The 16,529-nt window shown below is 31.0% G+C and overlaps 2 protein-coding genes across 2 annotated transcripts; both read left to right on the plus strand.

Moving 5' to 3' along the window:
- Positions 1-7,964: 7,964 nt before the first annotated feature.
- LOC112094533 (remorin-like) lies at positions 7,965-11,724 on the plus strand. Its single transcript, XM_024175639.1, has 5 exons — positions 7,965-8,561; positions 9,894-9,938; positions 10,217-10,304; positions 10,511-10,592; positions 11,347-11,724. Exons 1-5 carry the CDS (start codon positions 8,324-8,326, stop codon positions 11,545-11,547), a joined length of 654 nt encoding a protein of 217 aa, XP_024031407.1. The 5' UTR covers positions 7,965-8,323; the 3' UTR covers positions 11,548-11,724.
- Positions 11,725-12,947: 1,223 nt separating this feature from the next.
- Positions 12,948-15,149, plus strand: LOC21407059 (LIM domain-containing protein WLIM2b). Its single transcript, XM_024175752.1, has 5 exons — positions 12,948-13,164; positions 13,462-13,558; positions 13,689-13,714; positions 13,832-13,921; positions 14,623-15,149. Exons 1-5 carry the CDS (start codon positions 13,030-13,032, stop codon positions 14,887-14,889), a joined length of 615 nt encoding a protein of 204 aa, XP_024031520.1. The 5' UTR covers positions 12,948-13,029; the 3' UTR covers positions 14,890-15,149.
- The last annotated feature ends 1,380 nt before the right edge of the window (positions 15,150-16,529 follow it).

Here is a 16,529-nt window from a genome sequence, read left to right on the forward strand (position 1 = left end):
CATATATAACTGAATCTAAAATTAGGCTGAGAAGCAGCTAAAAACAATGTTGTCGGTAAGGCCATTACTACCACCAGAGACCAAAAACTTGTTGTCCATCCCAAAAGATTGTGGCCTAGATTTCTTCATCTCCGCATTCTGAATATTGCAGCTCTCAGAATCCGACGTCGTTTTAGGAGTGCTCTTTCCATTGCCTGAAGCTGCTAAATTTCTCTCCATTCTCCGCCTCATAACATACTCTTCGGGAATAAACACATCCATATATTGATAATAATAATAATAATAATAAATATTATAATCCTATTTATTCCCGAATGGAGTGGTAAAAACAATGGGGTAGCAAAGTTGCACAATTTATAAGTACTGAACACAAATGTGGGAAAATGAGATTATATATATAGGGAAGATCAATGAAGAGAAAGGATATATGTATATATACACACACATATATATATATATGTATATGATATATAGATATACCATGGGCGTTTTTGAGTGTACCCCATGTTTTTCTTCAAACAACCAAAAAAAGTGGTGGTACTCTAGTGATTTTGCTGGTAATTAATGAAGTTTCCAAGAAGCGTATATTTGGTTTTCGGAAAAGCTTTGTCGTTTGCTCTGTGCATGTAATTAGTGTAACGGTGCACGTAGAACACGTGTAAAGGTGAACTAGTTTTCTTTTTCCCACTCTAGACGAGTGTTGCACTGAAGTTGAAAGTGAAACAGCAACGTCTTAATTGATCTGTTTCCTGCCACTCTGACCTAATTGTTTGATTTCATTAATATTCTCTTAATTTAATGTTTTTTCTTTTCTTTTCTTTTTGCTTTTTGGGTTTTCTTTTTTTTCTTTTTTCTTTTTTTTTTCTTTTTATTTGATAGCTAAACATCGTAGAAGTGAAAGGTTCATAGCAATATTATTGTACTCGATATCAATTTGATTAAAGGTTAAACCATAACACACCAGAATAATATTTTTTTCAGAATTAATTATTGCACCATTTGCCATTTTTAGAATTATATTAGTGCTTAATATGCACCAAAGCACTAACGAGGAAAAGAAAACAAAATAGAAACTCAAAACGACATACAATATACCAACATTTTATGTGTGTATTATCAAAAATACTATAGTCGTATTTGAAATTAATCTCGTTTTTATATTTCACGATTTTTAAGAAAGATAAAATGAAAACGTTTCTAAAACGGCGTTTAACGCAATAAAGACAAAATAAAAATGAAAACGATTTTTTAGTTTAGTGTAAAATAAGAGAGAAATGAAAATAACTTTTAATCGTTTTTCATTTTTTATTTTTATTTTCTCCTCTCTCGAGCATAGAGAGAGAAAAAGAGACATTAATGGGTTTTTTACACTGAAAATAATTTCTTGATAAAACTACCAAACGCATTTTTAAAAATAATTCTGTCTAAGATTGAAAACGTTTTCATTTTCATTTTCGTGTAAAAAATAAAATCATTTTAAAACGAATTTCAAACGCGCCCTATATATCATGAAGACAAACCACATGACACGTGTCAAAGTGTCCGACAAAGCTTAATTAAGCTTCGAAGATACTCTCTAGTCTTCTCCATATTTAATATTTTAGTGACTTTTTATAGCTCAAGTGAATGGGAACAAATATAGATGACTAAGCATGTGATATCCGGTCCAATTAGGTAAACAATTCAAATAATTTTATGTCTCAAAAGTCCAAAGCATGTCTTTGGTCGGTTAGACTAATTAGATAAAAAGGTCAAGTAATTTAATGAGTTCAAGATAAGATAGTTAATAATTACGGCCATATAGAGTTAACCGTGTAAATCTTCAACTAATATTTTTAAGATCAGACAAAAGGTAGAAAACAAACCAATTATTCATAGAATAATTGCTATTATAACATGATCGTCAATAGAATATTGCTATTATATAACTTAATTCTCAGTTAATTTGGATACATATGCTTTTAGTTTCAAGTAGAGATAAGGAAAAGTTGACCATTTGACTAGCTATGTCGTGGTGCCCTAAAGCCGTGTTTTAAGCCTTCATCACGTTCGAGAAACTTTAGGGTCCGTTCACTTCGTTGATTTGAGTTTATAATTCGAGTCAAAGATGTGATTTTGTGTGAGAGCTTTTTACTGTAGTAAAAAAGTTAGATGTGACTGTTTCTGAGAGCTTTTTACTATAGTAAAACTCGAATTCTAAACTCGAATCAGCGAAATGAATGGGGCCTTAGAAAAGATGTACGGAAGAAAAGAAATTAATTCCCTGATTATTATTAATTAATTTTAATTTTAATATTAATTCTTAGTTAATTTATGCTTAAACCGTGGGTCATGCATATGCTTACGGTGGGCTAGGTCTTTCTTTGTGTAACATTGGTGGGGACATAACACCCCATTTCTTGCCACAAAGTTGAAATTATGAAGTGATTTATGACCAAATTTGCAAAATAGATGTTTTTTTTTTTTTTTCACAATTCTCATAATACGTTACAAGAACAAACACATTGGTAATCCCACCAGAATCTCTATGCCCATAGGATTCAGCCGTGGATCTTAAATGACTCGATATGATAATTATTCATTAAAAAAAAAGAAAATGCTAAAAAAAATCCAATATTCTATTTATTTTCTTTATTTTTAATTTTTTTAGCATGAGATCAAAGAAGTACACATCTTTCTTTTTCACATTCTTCATTATTGAGTCAAAAAGGGAGAAAAAATAACAATTCCATTCCAAAAGGTACTGAACTCAACCAGGGAATCATGCGTAGGAGGACACTTCCTACATTTGCAAAGCGTGTAAGTCAACAGAATATGATCATATTTGTGCAAAAGTAAATAGAAAAATTCCAAAAAAAAAAAAAAACCAATTTTTTGTCATTTATTTCTCTTTTAATTTGCATATATGGCAGCTGACCAACCACTTCAGCCTCTCTTTACTCTACTGCCTTGACGGGGCTCAGGCATATGCCTTTCAATCCAGGGCCACTTAAATATACTTGACTCAAGAAAAGATTCCCTTTTTTTTAAGAAAAAACAAAATTATATGGAGCTCTCTACGTTGCATGCCTATATATAATTAGGGTAATTGGTACAGATTGTCACCAACCTCTTTAGTATGTGATAATTTAGTTTTTGATATTTTTTTTATTAAACGACCCATAACTTTTTTAAACAGGTGATAAGTTCATTATTTTCATCAAGATCTATCCAAATTTTAACGAGAGATGCCCACGTGACTCATTAATTTGGGGTATATGTGTAAAAACACATCCTTGGTTGATTTAGGTGTGGTTTATACGGTATAAGAAAGAGAATTTGGGGCTGAAATTTGGGATAATTGCTCTGTAAGTGTAAAAAAAATCTAGGGTTCTTGAAATTTCTTTAAATTGGGACTGCAATAGAAGAAACCTCATTGTGTGATTGTAAAATTCAGAAACCCACGAAGGTGATGACTTCTTGGACGAACTTCAACTCTGGGCGCATATTTTATGGGTGCCATTTATATGGGGTAAGCTTTGATTTTGGGTTATTCAATTGCTCCTAATTTGAAATTTGTTATTTGTGTTTAAATTTCTTTTTTTCTCTACTCTTTTCTAGCGTGATAGATGTCGGCCTTGTGACTATGTTGTGTGGAAAGACACACCTATGTGTAGAAGATCAAAGATGATCATACATGAGTTGCTGAGAAGGGTTAATGATTTGGAGGCTCATTGAGGAAATAGAGAATACTCACCTTGTTTGTAAGCTGAAATTGTGAAACATTTGTGGGAATGTAATGTAAAATATTTTTTTGAATTTGGCCGGTCTCTTCTGTAACATATTGGGCCATCTAAAATAGATTTTGTGTTGAAGAACCTGAAATGTGTGCTATTAGGGATCAAACTGTTAAATTGGGGACCAACGTGTCACCTACTAAATAGTTTAGGGACCAACGTGAGTTTGCCCTAATTCTTAACCTTAGGGCAATTTCGTCATTCTACCGTAAATAGATGACATGTGGGGGGTTACGTGGGTTTCTCCTGTTAGGATTTAGACGGATATTGACGAAAATGACCAACTTGTCACATGTTTAAAGAGGTTGGGGGTCGTTTAATAAAAAAAAAAGATTAAAGACTAAGTTGTCACCTACTAAAGAGGTTGGAGACCACCCGTACCAATTACCAATATAATTAAAATCACATTAAAATGAAAATGTATATAAAATTTATAAAACTTAACGGTTGAAAATAAAACCTGGTTCAAATCAGAACCCTATCATGTGACAATAAAAACCTCAATTTTTTTTATTCATACTCTTTGCTGGCTGTTTAGATGGAGGTTCTTCAGCCATGATGATGATGTAGATGCTGTAGGACTTTTGCATCATTTTGACAACTAAGAAATGCCCCGTTTCAAGTGTCACTTTGCAGAGCATGTAATAATCAGCTGGCATGCATATGCCATGCCTTCACCATCTCTCGCCTTAAAGCAGAATTTGCATGCGTACCAAAGATCCTCCTTCTGAATATTATTCATGCAATAAGGGTATATATATGCTCAATAAATATGTATTTGTGACAAAAGGGGACCAGTTTTTTTTTTTTTTTTTAATAATGTTGGTCAAGATAAGCAATTCTCTTCAACTGTTTTCTTAACTTGGTTCTTAATGCACTATAGAAGTGTTGTCTTTTTCCAGCCTTGTGGATATTATTATTCCAAAAGAAGAACAACAAATTCTCTGTATAATTTGAAGGCAAGCTATTTAAATATGGCCCTTTTGCTTAATTAACACACATAAATGTAACTTTCAACAATAATTAAACCTTTTAGGAGAACTAATAATCTAAAACAAAAACTCACTCAACACTCCATAACTTTGTAAAACCAATAAATTAGGATTATAAATCTAAGAGAAAACACTAATAGGACGTTTGGTTTATGAATTCAGAATCATGAATCATGATTTTGATTTTTAAAATTTAAATTTTTTATGAGAAAAAAATACTATAAAGAACTTAGAATCATAATTCAGAATTAAAGACGAACTCAAGAAACAAACATCCCATAAGAAATTAAAAAATCCTATATGTGTAGAGCGGAAAAAAGCTTGCAAGGAATTGCAGCTTTTGAAAGCATGTGTGACACAGGCTTGAAAGAAAGAAAAAAAAAAAGCTTATGCCTTTGCCAGTTGCTGTGGTTGCCCAGGCTGGTTCAGTTGCAAATTCTGTAAATATTAGCTCTGAGAGCTAACGGACCATGTGCGCTTACCTGTTATCTGGTTCAGTTGCAAATTCTGTAAAATATTAGCTCTGAGAGCTAACGGGCCATGTGCACTTACCTGTTATTGTGGGCCAGCTTAATACTCGGTCCATTATAAACTTTTGGCAATGCTAAACACACACTGAGTTGCTTATGCTGCGCGTACAATCTGCCACGTGGTTACTTCCCGTGCAGCGAAATGCTGCCTCAAACTTGACAACTGGACACTTCTCAACATTTATGCTCCGTTTGTTTTGACAATTTTAGAGCTCGTTCATTTCGCTGATTTGAGTTTAGAATTCGAGTTGAGATGTGATTTTATGTGAGTATTTTTTACTGTAATAAAAAAGTTAAATATGATTGTTTTTAAGAACTTTTTATTGTAACAAAACTCAAATTTTAAACTCGAATTAATAAAATAAACAAAATTTTAACTTAATTTATAATTATGATTCTTAATTTATTATAATATTTTTATCTTATAAAAATTAGATTTTCAAAAATTAAAATTATAAATTATAATTTTTAACACATGAACTAAACGTCATTTTAATACGCCAGACAAACATCCGTACGTTGTATCGTGAGAAAAGAATCCTTTTTTTTTTTTTTTTTTGCTAAAATCAATGAACAACTAGAGTTGTAACTGAATAATCTTTTGCCCTCTTTTGCGCGCAAGAAGTGGTCCTGAAATACGTTTTCTACTTTTTCTTTTTTCTTTTTCGTTTTCCTAGAAGAAATACGCATTCTAGATTCCTAAATTTGAAGGGGAAAAAATAAATAAATACCTATTCTAAATAAAACTCGTAAAACTCGTAAAATATTGATGATGAAGCAAATAAATAAATAAATGTTTTCATTGTCATTGTAATTGATTACGCGATGACTTTTGCTATTTGGAAAGAGTAAGAAGTAATAAATCAATTATTTGTTGGATCTTGTTATGCCTCGAGGTACTTTATTAGTAGAATACCTTTTCATACCATTCTCCTTATTTGTTTTTAAAAGTATAATATATTCAATTATTTTCTTTTGTTAATGTATTTTTTAATATTAAATTTGATTAAAATCTCGTAAAAAATATAAAAACGTACAAGATTAATGGGATTTAGTACACGTTTTAAAACAAAACCTTACTGGTAGTAAATATTTTTGTACCATTCTTATTTTATGGACTATCAGAACATAGTATGCCCGACCGTTCCATTTCTCACAACAAATTTGATGTAAGGTAAGCAATATCGATCATCTTAGAAAATTAGAAATGTCATTTTTTTTTTGTTACTTTGATATTAATGGAATCCTATATCTTTGAATTTTGATGCCACGGTGGTTCTGATAGTCCTATCAAAAATGATGAAATTTTGTTTGAGGAAATCCAAAAGGACCAAAAAGCTTCAATTCCTATACGTTTCCCCAATCAATTGCCAAAACATATTTCCCTAATCATCCAAATTCCCATGCGTTGTGTCACACGTTTTATGTTCTTATGAAGGGAGCGAGTGTTTTTTTTTTTTTTAATTTTTTGGTAGAAAATTAGAGAAGACATTTATCAATTGCCACGTGGCATGGAATAGTAGTAAGGAAACTTCTCATGGCCACCCTTTGAACACAGAGAACTTTAGAAGAATGGGGTTGTCCTTTGAGTTGTTACTTTTGAGATTAGGTTTGGGACTAGTTGTGATTTTGGATTTTAGGAGACGATTAATTCATGGATTATAATCATAAGATTATAATTATTTTTGATTTACGTGTATTTTTTGTGAGAAAAAATATTATAACGAACCATGAACCATGATTCGAATCGGGACAACCCCTTAGTATAATATCCGAATTTAACGCGTAAAACCTATAGCTATGTAACGCTTATCCACTTTTCATTTTACTACAGTTCGTACAATTTCTCATAGTAACTATAATGTCATTATATATATATTATGTATTTATAGGAAATGTTCTTAGGTCTCCTAGATAAGTAGCATCGTTATCGTTACGTTCGTTCACGTAACACTCATTTTTTATAAGTATAGCATGACTAAATAAATATATTATATACCATCATGTTACGTGTAACTTATTTTGATAATGTATGTTATACTAAGAAAATTATAAATTTATATAAAAAATATTATATTTGTTGTATTGTATGGCTGTCAAATTTAAGACGATGTCTATATATACGTATGTATACATGTAAGGCTTATTTAGTTCACTGATTTAATTTTTTAATTTGAATTGAGATGTAATTTCATATAAAAATTTTTACTGTAACAAAAAAATTAAATGTGATTATTTTTAAAAAATTTTACTCTAAAAATACTCGAATCAATAAAATAAACGGGACAATAATATTTTATAACATGTTAGGCATGCGTGCATACAATTACAACTCCACCTATAATAGGAAAATTTCCTAATTTCAACAAGTCATGACACCAAAGGACAACAATTCAGAGGGGAATGCTCTAGTCCTTGCTGAGCTGGCACCATCCAAGAAGTGCCACGCAGCAGGCGATGATTGGGCCAGCACAAACAAGAAAAAATAAAAAAACCTAATTAGGAGCACTCTTTAAGCAAAGCGAACCCTTTTTATTTCTAATTTGTTTGTCTAATCATATTTAATTAATTATCCTTTCGAGGTCAAAGAATGACTTTAGCTTTATGGGGAACGCCTAAATTAAGAAGGCCCATATATCATATTAAATATATTATATAATATTCATACATGGCAATATATCTTTTGTTGCCTTTTTGTCACAACCAAAAAACCTCCTCTCCTCTCCTTTATTTTATTTTATTTGCCTTACCAACACCACAACCAGCTATTTCCAGCGTACACATTTCTCTCTCTGTTAATATATATTTTTTTTTAAAAATTCTTTTTATTTTCTTGTAATCATCACATCTCCACTATAACTTTTGTCCGAACTCTGAGTTGGGTGGTTAAATTTGGTGAAAAATTTTGTGTTTTTTTTTTTTTGTTGTTTGGTTTTGTTTTTTCTCGTAGAGAAAGTGTTTGTAAGCCAAATTAGTAGTTTCTGTTTGTGCGTCTACAACTGTGGCGAAGCTTAAGGATTACGTTATGGGTGAGGAGGAACCGAAGAAAGCTACTGAAACTGAAACTCCGGATCCTGTGCCTGCAACTCCACCGTTACAGGCAACAGATCATGATGATCAGGACCATAAGGCTGTAGAGAAGAAAGAAGAAGAGAAGGAAGAAAAGAAGGACCAAGAAAAAGAAGGAAAAGAAGAAGAGAAGAAGGATGTTGCTGAGGAGAAGAAGAGTTTGAGCCCAGTTCCTCAAGAGAAGGCTGTTCAAAGTACTATACTCTCTCCTCTCTCTCTCTCTCTCTATATATATATATATATGTATATATGTATTGTGAGTGTTTGGTTTTCATGTTCTCTCTATATATATGTATATATGTATTGTGTGTGTTTGGTTTTCATGTTCTTTTGCCAAAGTGAAGTTTTTTCCTTCTCTTTTTCCTTCTTTTTTCCTTTTGCAGTACAATAATAGGTAGATTTATTTGGCCTGTTCAGTTCTTCAAGGTTAGGAAAATAATTGACTATAAATTTGACTAGTTTTCTTTGGGCGTTTGAATTGTTATTAGTGAAAAACCCAGGAAAAGAATTTTAAAAAAATGTTCATGTGTTGAAGTAGAATGAGTTTGCTGTTCCGATGGAAATTGATTTTTATTTGTTTTTAAAAATATTTCGTTTTTTTTAAGCATGAAAATAAAAACGGTATATAAACAGTATTTATAGTGGGAATAATTTTTATGAAAGAATTAAAAAAATTAAAATTTTTAATGCTTATTAATAATATTATAATATATTAATTAATAATTATAATTATTTTATTATTTATTATACTCAAAACAATTTTTTTAAAAATTAACCATCTAAAAGAATTCTCAAAACAGTCTATTTTTATTTTTATATCGAAAATAAAATATTTTAAAACGTGTCCTTTCTTTCCCTTTTTTTTTATTATTATTGTTATAATTATCATTGTACTTTTTTCGCTGGAATGTTATCATTGTACTTATTTTCATGGGACCTGAGAATATTTTCTTTTTTTTTTAAAAAAAAGAAAAAACATTATGCGATAATAGTATAATACAACATAAAAGGTGCAGACTCATAGTCATGAGTGGAGACCATTAGCCCGAGTAAGAGTCCGTTTCGTAGATTCGCTCTTCTCTCATTCGAATTATATTTATGGTTCATTACAGTATTTTTTTTTATAAAAAATACACATAAATTAAAAATAATTTTAATTATATAGTTTAAATCTATGAATTAAACGTCAAATGAAAAGAACTATTTGGTAAAGAAAAAGACATCTGTGATGAAAAAGGGGGGGAAAAAAAGGTGGGGTCTCAACTCTCATTTCCATGAAACATCAAAATGCTGACTTAATTCTATTAAGGACGCATTAATATTAACACAATAATTCTTTTGTTTTTTGATACATTATACTTTTTTTTTAGAAAAATTTGTTTTCATGTTTGTTATGGCGTTGAAAACAATGCTATTACTTCAAATGAATGCCATTGAACTTCTGCTACATAAAGCATTCAATAATTAATGTTACATTCAATCTGCAATTAATTAACTCGACACTCTGATTCTTAATCTTACCACAGAAATTGCAGATCCGGTTGTTGAGAAAAATCAAGAGGTTGACAGGGGTAAGTATCTAAAATCAATGCTCATGAGTTTTTAATTTGAGCTGAGATGTGATATTTTTTTAGAGTTTTTTACTGTAGTAAAAAAAATTAGATGTGACATTTTCTGAGAATTTTTTACTGTAGAAATTTAAAACTGAAAACTCGAATCGGTGAAATGAACGAGACCAATATTTTACATGAATCACATAAATACAAATTTCCTTTTCATATGTATCATTTGAACACGTAGACAAACAAGTTTCTGCAATTTTTTTCTTTTTTCCTTTTTTCCTTTTTAGATGCTGTGCTTGCCCAAGTTGAAACCGAGAAAAGGCTCGCCTTGATCAAAGCGTGGGAAGAAAGTGAGAAGACAAAATCTGAGAACAAGTAAGAGCCATCTATATTCGCTACCATTCTTTACCATAATGATTTATGAGACGTACCAAACGTCTCCTTAGTGATTTATGAAACTAAAATTCGCGAGAATTTTACGAGATTCGGCTTAAGAATAACTTTTGCAACGACCTACCTGTCTTCGGGTTTTATCATCTTAAAATCATGAGAGTTATAGGCTATTTTGTATTGTTGAACAGGGCATATAAGAAGTTTTCCGCTGTTGGAGCATGGGAGAACAGCAAGAGAGCTGCTGTGGAGGCGGAACTCCGGGCAATCGAGGTAAAAATCTCTCTTGAATTTTCTTAAGTAGACAGTTTTAGGATGCCATTGCAAACTTGCGGTGATAATTTGTTGGAATTATGCTATTTCTGTCCATGAAAAGTTGATAGTTATGAAAAGTTAATTATAATGATGATGATACTAGAGAATTTTTTTAGTGTTCTCTTTCGGTGTTTCTTACTTTTTCAACCGTTATATATGATTAAAATCACACTAAATTAAAAAAATATGCAAAACAGATAAATTTTAATATAGATCTAACGATTGCAGAAAACATGAAACACCGGTGTTTTTAAAAGGAAGAAAAACCCAAAAAGTCCCATAATAATAATAAAAGATATCCACTTATTATTTGTATGACCTAGAGAGTAACAGGAAACTCTTAACATGAAATGCCATTATACTTTATTCTTGGTATTAGCTATAAAACTTTTTAAGTTTTAGAGATGCCAGAAGAATTATATTAAGTGAGACCATATTTGATATATTTTAGAGAACAGACAACTATGTGGTTGAGACGCTTCTTCTTTCACTAAATAAAGGTGAAAACATCAAAAAAAAAAAAAAAAAAAATCTACATGCAGCTGGAAACTTTTTTGATAGAGGGGTATTTTCAGCCTTTAAAAAGCGTTTATCAGTCAAATTACACTTTTTTTTTCAGGAATATGGCCCAAAAACGTTACTGGGAATAAGAAATATGATAAAAGAATTTTTGCGTTTGAACTTGATTACATATGTTTCTCAATTATGGCAGGAAAAGTTGGAAAAGAAGAGAGCAGAATATACAGAGAAAATGAAAAACAAAGTGGCTGAAGTTCACAAGCTAGCTGAAGAAAAAAGGGCATTTGTTGAAGCAAACAAAAGAGAAGAATGCCTTAAGGTGGAGGAGACTGCTGCCAAATTCCGCGCTTCTGGGTTCAAACCGAAGAAATTGCTCCGATGCTTCGGTAGCTAAAAGCTTTATCAAGGAATTAGAAAAAAAATGGAAATAAGTTTCTATGTTTAGTTTGCATTTGAATTTTATTTTGTTTTTGTTTGCAGAAATTTGGTGTTGAATTCCTAGACGTTCTTTAATGTCCTATGATATGATTTTGTTTTTGTGTATAACTATACTAGTTTTATTTGTTAGTACGACCTCAGTTTAATTTTGTGTTGCTTTATTGAAATAACATATCGATATGATATGATAAGTGAAAATGCAAACGAACCGAGGTAAAAGTTAAGAATATGAGCTATTTAGTTTGTTAATTTGAGTTAAAATGTGATTTTATATGAAAGTTTTTTACTATAGTAAAACAGTTAGATGTGATTGTTTTTAAGAATTTTTTATTGTAATAAAATTTAAATTCTAAATTTAAATTCGTGAAATGAAATGATATGTCTTCTCAAGAAGAAAAAAAAAAACAATGATGAAGATGTTATTATTTTCGCCTCGCATCTTATCCTAAGTTTCAACCTGATTGTAGTTAAAGATATATACATATATACTCATTTTTCTATTAGGTATTTTCAAGTGATATAAAGCATGCACCCGACTCTATCTTCTTGAAATATTGAGTACAAATCCTTCATCTAGGTTTTTTTTTTTATTTAAAAAAAAGCAATTTGAATCTTAAAAGGGTTAATATTTCTGTTTGTTTCGCTAGTTTAAATTATAACTTAAGTTTATATTACAGTGTTTTTTCTCATAAAAATTTAAATTTTTTTTCGTTATAATATTTTCTCTCGTATGAATGCACTTTTTAACTCAAGTTATCAATTCGAACGAGCAAAACGAACGGGACTATCACACATGGGATAGGGTGACGTGGTGCTTGACTCTAAGAGGATAGATTTGATCCTTCATCGTTCCCTACCAAGTGAGCTGAAAATTCGATTTCTTTAATACCAACTACCAAGTATACTGGAATAAAGAAAGAAAAAATGGGATATTACTAGGGCGATGTTTTGGAATTGTTTCCTAAATGGTACTTTTGTTTTGTATTTCCTTGTATCAAACTGAATAATAATATGCCAAATTTATTTTTTTTTATGCATCTTATCTGGCTATATATATGGTAATACTATTTCGTGGATTAATGTCGTTCTCCCATTTGTAAACTCCAAATTAGTCCGTTCAGATATCAATCAATGCTATAAATTTGTGTGTAAGTCCCAAAAATTAGGGAAAATCCCACCACGTGTCATCAAAAATACCTTTCACCGCTCATTGATCCATTTCATTTTGGACCTCTAATCAAACCTTTGGTCTTTACAACTTACAAGTGAAATGGTAATTAAGGGTTGGCACCAACTTATTAATTTATAGTGTTCGTTCATAATCATATATCTCAATTTTGGAGATAAGAGAGTAGAAACTCCTTTGAGGTTTCTCACTGAACGTTCATTTTTTCTACAAAGTTATTTTTTCTTATCTTTTGCAGGACAGGAAAGAAAAATGTCGTTCAGTGGGACCCAACAGAAATGCAAGGCTTGTGATAAGACTGTCCATTTCATTGATGCGTTATCAGCCGATGGTGTTGTTTATCACAAGACATGCTTCAAATGCAGTCATTGCAATGGCCTTCTTGTGGTATATATATACTTATAAATATATATATATATATATTGCAAATACATGCGCACATCTTTTATTTTCATGACTCATACTACCGAAATAAATCTTTTGATTCATAAACATAGTAAGTATAAAACTATAATTACAGATATATAATTTAACAGTAATTTTATACTTGACTTTATCGTGAGGTGTAGAGTTCAAATCCTCATATTCGAGTATATATATATATATATATATATATATATATATATAAACGACATTGGAATATTAAAAAGAAATGGATCAATTATAAGAATATCTTTTATGCAGATAAGCAGCTACTCCTCCATGGATGGAGTCTTGTACTGCAAACCTCACTTTGAGCAACTTTTCAAGGAGACCGGAAGTTTCACCAAGAAATTCCAATGTAAATACCCGTTTGACTTTGCTCATAAACACTACTGAATTTTCTTGTGACACCACAAAGTATTTTATTTTTCCTTCATTTTTTTTGCAATATTTTGCTAATTAAATGTTTCTCTATCATGGATAATCAGCTGGAAAGCCACAAAATGATCAGCTGGTAAGTTACATATACATTTCTTGTATTCAAGACTTGGACTATATGTGTTATTTGGTCTATATATTAAATGTGAATTTCATATTTAAATGTGAAATTCCTTTTTTTTCTATTTTTCAGACGAGGGCCCCAAGCAAGCTATCCTCCTTATTCTCTGGAACCCAGGACAAATGTGCAGTTTGCACCAAAACAGTATATCCACTAGAGAAGGTTCGTAATCTCCCCTATGATATCATCCATATGATAAATCATGCCACAACAACGTTTGTGTTAGACTATAGAGTTTTTTTTTTTTTTTTTTTTTTTAAATATAAAATTAGACTATATAGTTAAATACAAATATTATGTAAGCAATGAGTAAATAAGTTGGTCAAAAATTAAAGATGTTCATATAAATTGGGGTTGGGCCTACCCCTTTTTCTCACGGAGTTGGAGGCTTACAGAACCCTCATTTTTTATTATATAAAAAATATTATTTTATCACCTAATAAAATGAACATCACAACTAATAAAATGTGAATCCTCTGCGTAAAACTTATAAATTGGATCCGTTATTTAAATAAAAGTGATCACCATCGCTGGTAATGATAATTTTTGTTCATAATAAGAACAAAAATGTGATCCCTATATTAATCATATGACCTATGATATGATGAGAAATTTAGACCCCATTAATTTCATCAATTTAAGTTTATAATTTGAGTTTTATTACAGTAAAAAGCTCTCAGAAACAATTATATCTAACTTTTTTGTTATAGTAAAAAACTCTCATATAAAATCACATCTCAATTAGAATTAAAAATTCGAATCAGCGAACTAAACGAGTCCTTATTATGATTTTTCCAGAGAGACAAATGAGAAAAAATTGGGAGCAACATTTCTATTTTTATTTTTTATTTTCTTGTTTTAAGGTTACTGTGGAGGGAGAATTCTACCACAAGTCATGTTTTAGGTGTTCTCATGGGGGTTGTTTCCTAACACCCTCATCCTACGCCGCTTTGGAAGGAATTCTTTACTGCAAACACCACTTTGCCCAGTTATTCATGGAGAAGGGAAGCTACAATCATCTCATCAAAACTGCTTCAATCAAGAAGAATGGACAACCACCAATTGGACAGAAACCTGAGACGACACAACGAGGAACCCAAGTAGCAGTAGACCCAGAAAACGACAATTAGGGAAGCATATGCGCCGCAAGAATTATAGTATTAATGTTTTGGTCAATTTGTTTGTTTGGGACTTCAATGAGACTTTTTTTTTTTTTTTAAACAAAAGATTTATTTATTTCTAGTTCGGTTTTTCCAACGTAGAATGCTTTGGTGAACAAAAAAAAAATGTGGGGATTTTCCCACGTAGAATGTTGCTCAATTTGTCGCGAGGAAGGACTTGCTTTTGCATAAATACACTGCTCAAATTACATTGATTTTTGCAGCTTTATTGAAGGGAAGAAAAATTTGATTTCTTTTTTTTTTTCCTCTTCTTTTTTAACATGTGACAATGTGTGCCACGTTAAAAACGACAGCAATATCAGAAACGGGAATGATTTAAAAAAAAAAAAAAAAAAACCAAAATGAACGCCTGATAAAACATCATGTGGAGAATGGCAACACCATAAAAGGGAAATTGATGATCTGAAAAAAAAAAAAAAAAAAGAGGGAGGTTGGGGGTGGACAATAAAATTTAAAAGCCACAAAATAGAAAAAACGACAATAGAAAAAAAACGACATCACATTGAAGACAACAAAAGTACATGAAGGCTGTCATCAGAAAACACACAAACGACTTTAAGAACATCAGAAGTAGGAACCGCAAAATCCACTCTTTTTCTGTTTCAAACAAAGAGAATTGGCATTTGGCCAAGTTGTGAGGAAAGAAATTATGAGCTTGCTCTTTTGTCATTTTTTAGTTAGGTGACTTGAGTGTAGATCTTAAGTTGAGTTTGAGTTATAACTTAAGTTAAAGTTCTAATTTGAGTTTGTGTTTAGCTGTGTACATTTGATATAAGAATCTTTTTGAGTTTGTGTTTGAGTGAGTCAAAACTTAAATTTGTATTTAGATAGCATTTTAATAAAAACTCAATGCTGATGAAAAATTTTAATAGGGTATATGGGTGGGGTTTTATTCGTTTTTTCGTTGTCAACGCATAGAAAAAAAAACCATCGCAATCAAAATTAAAACGAAAAAGTTATAACATTTTTAAGAATAGAACAAATACTGTTTATTAATTTGAGTTCGAGTTTCTGAACTCGAGTTGAAGGAGAAACTTGAACTCGAGTTTTAGTCTCAAACTCGAGTTCAAACTTAAAAGAACATGAACTTAAATAAAGTTGTAATTCGAGTTACTTTTTTGAGTTTTTGACTCAAAAACTCAACTGCCGAACAACCCCTATATTCTTCACAGCCCTTTTCAGAGTAAAAAGGACACGAGAATGATGTGTTGGGATTTATTTTTTGAATTTTGTATTGATTGTTGGGATTTGTTTCCCGAAATTTGTATTGATTCTATTTGTTTTGTGATTGACATTATTTTGAAAATAATTGGCTGATTAATTGAGTTTGAGATTAGATGTGCAGCTGGCAAGATCTTTATGGAAGTTTTCTGAAAGATCTGGAAACTTATTTTAGTTTCTATTTTTGAAAGTCAACTTTTGATCCAAAGATGGTAAGTTGATTTGATTGATATTTGATGGAGATTTCGTAGCTGTATGAACTTCTTTTGTTTTCTAAGAACGTGTCCAGGTTCATATAACAGTTTTGGGAAGGTTTCAGCAGAAAGGAGATTGATATGGACTGGTTTGGAAAAAGTCGACCATGACAG

The sequence above is a fragment of the Morus notabilis genome, unplaced genomic scaffold (assembly GCF_000414095.1).
Source record: "Morus notabilis unplaced genomic scaffold, ASM41409v2 Scaffold297, whole genome shotgun sequence".
In the NCBI taxonomy this organism is placed as follows: domain Eukaryota; kingdom Viridiplantae; phylum Streptophyta; class Magnoliopsida; order Rosales; family Moraceae; genus Morus; species Morus notabilis.

Bases quoted from the DNA above. Each gene is read 5' to 3' on its own strand.
- LOC112094533 (XM_024175639.1), top strand. From the start codon at position 8,324: ATGGGTGAGGAGGAACCGAAGAAAGCTACTGAAACTGAAACTCCGGAT. The intron at 8,562-9,893 runs GTACTATACTCT...ATCTTACCACAG, and splicing joins TCAAGAGAAGGCTGTTCAAA to AAATTGCAGATCCGGTTGTT. The intron at 9,939-10,216 runs GTAAGTATCTAA...TTTCCTTTTTAG, and splicing joins AAATCAAGAGGTTGACAGGG to ATGCTGTGCTTGCCCAAGTT.
- LOC21407059 (XM_024175752.1), top strand. From the start codon at position 13,030: ATGTCGTTCAGTGGGACCCAACAGAAATGCAAGGCTTGTGATAAGACT. The intron at 13,559-13,688 runs GTAAATACCCGT...ATGGATAATCAG, and splicing joins TTTCACCAAGAAATTCCAAT to CTGGAAAGCCACAAAATGAT. The intron at 13,715-13,831 runs GTAAGTTACATA...TCTATTTTTCAG, and splicing joins AGCCACAAAATGATCAGCTG to ACGAGGGCCCCAAGCAAGCT.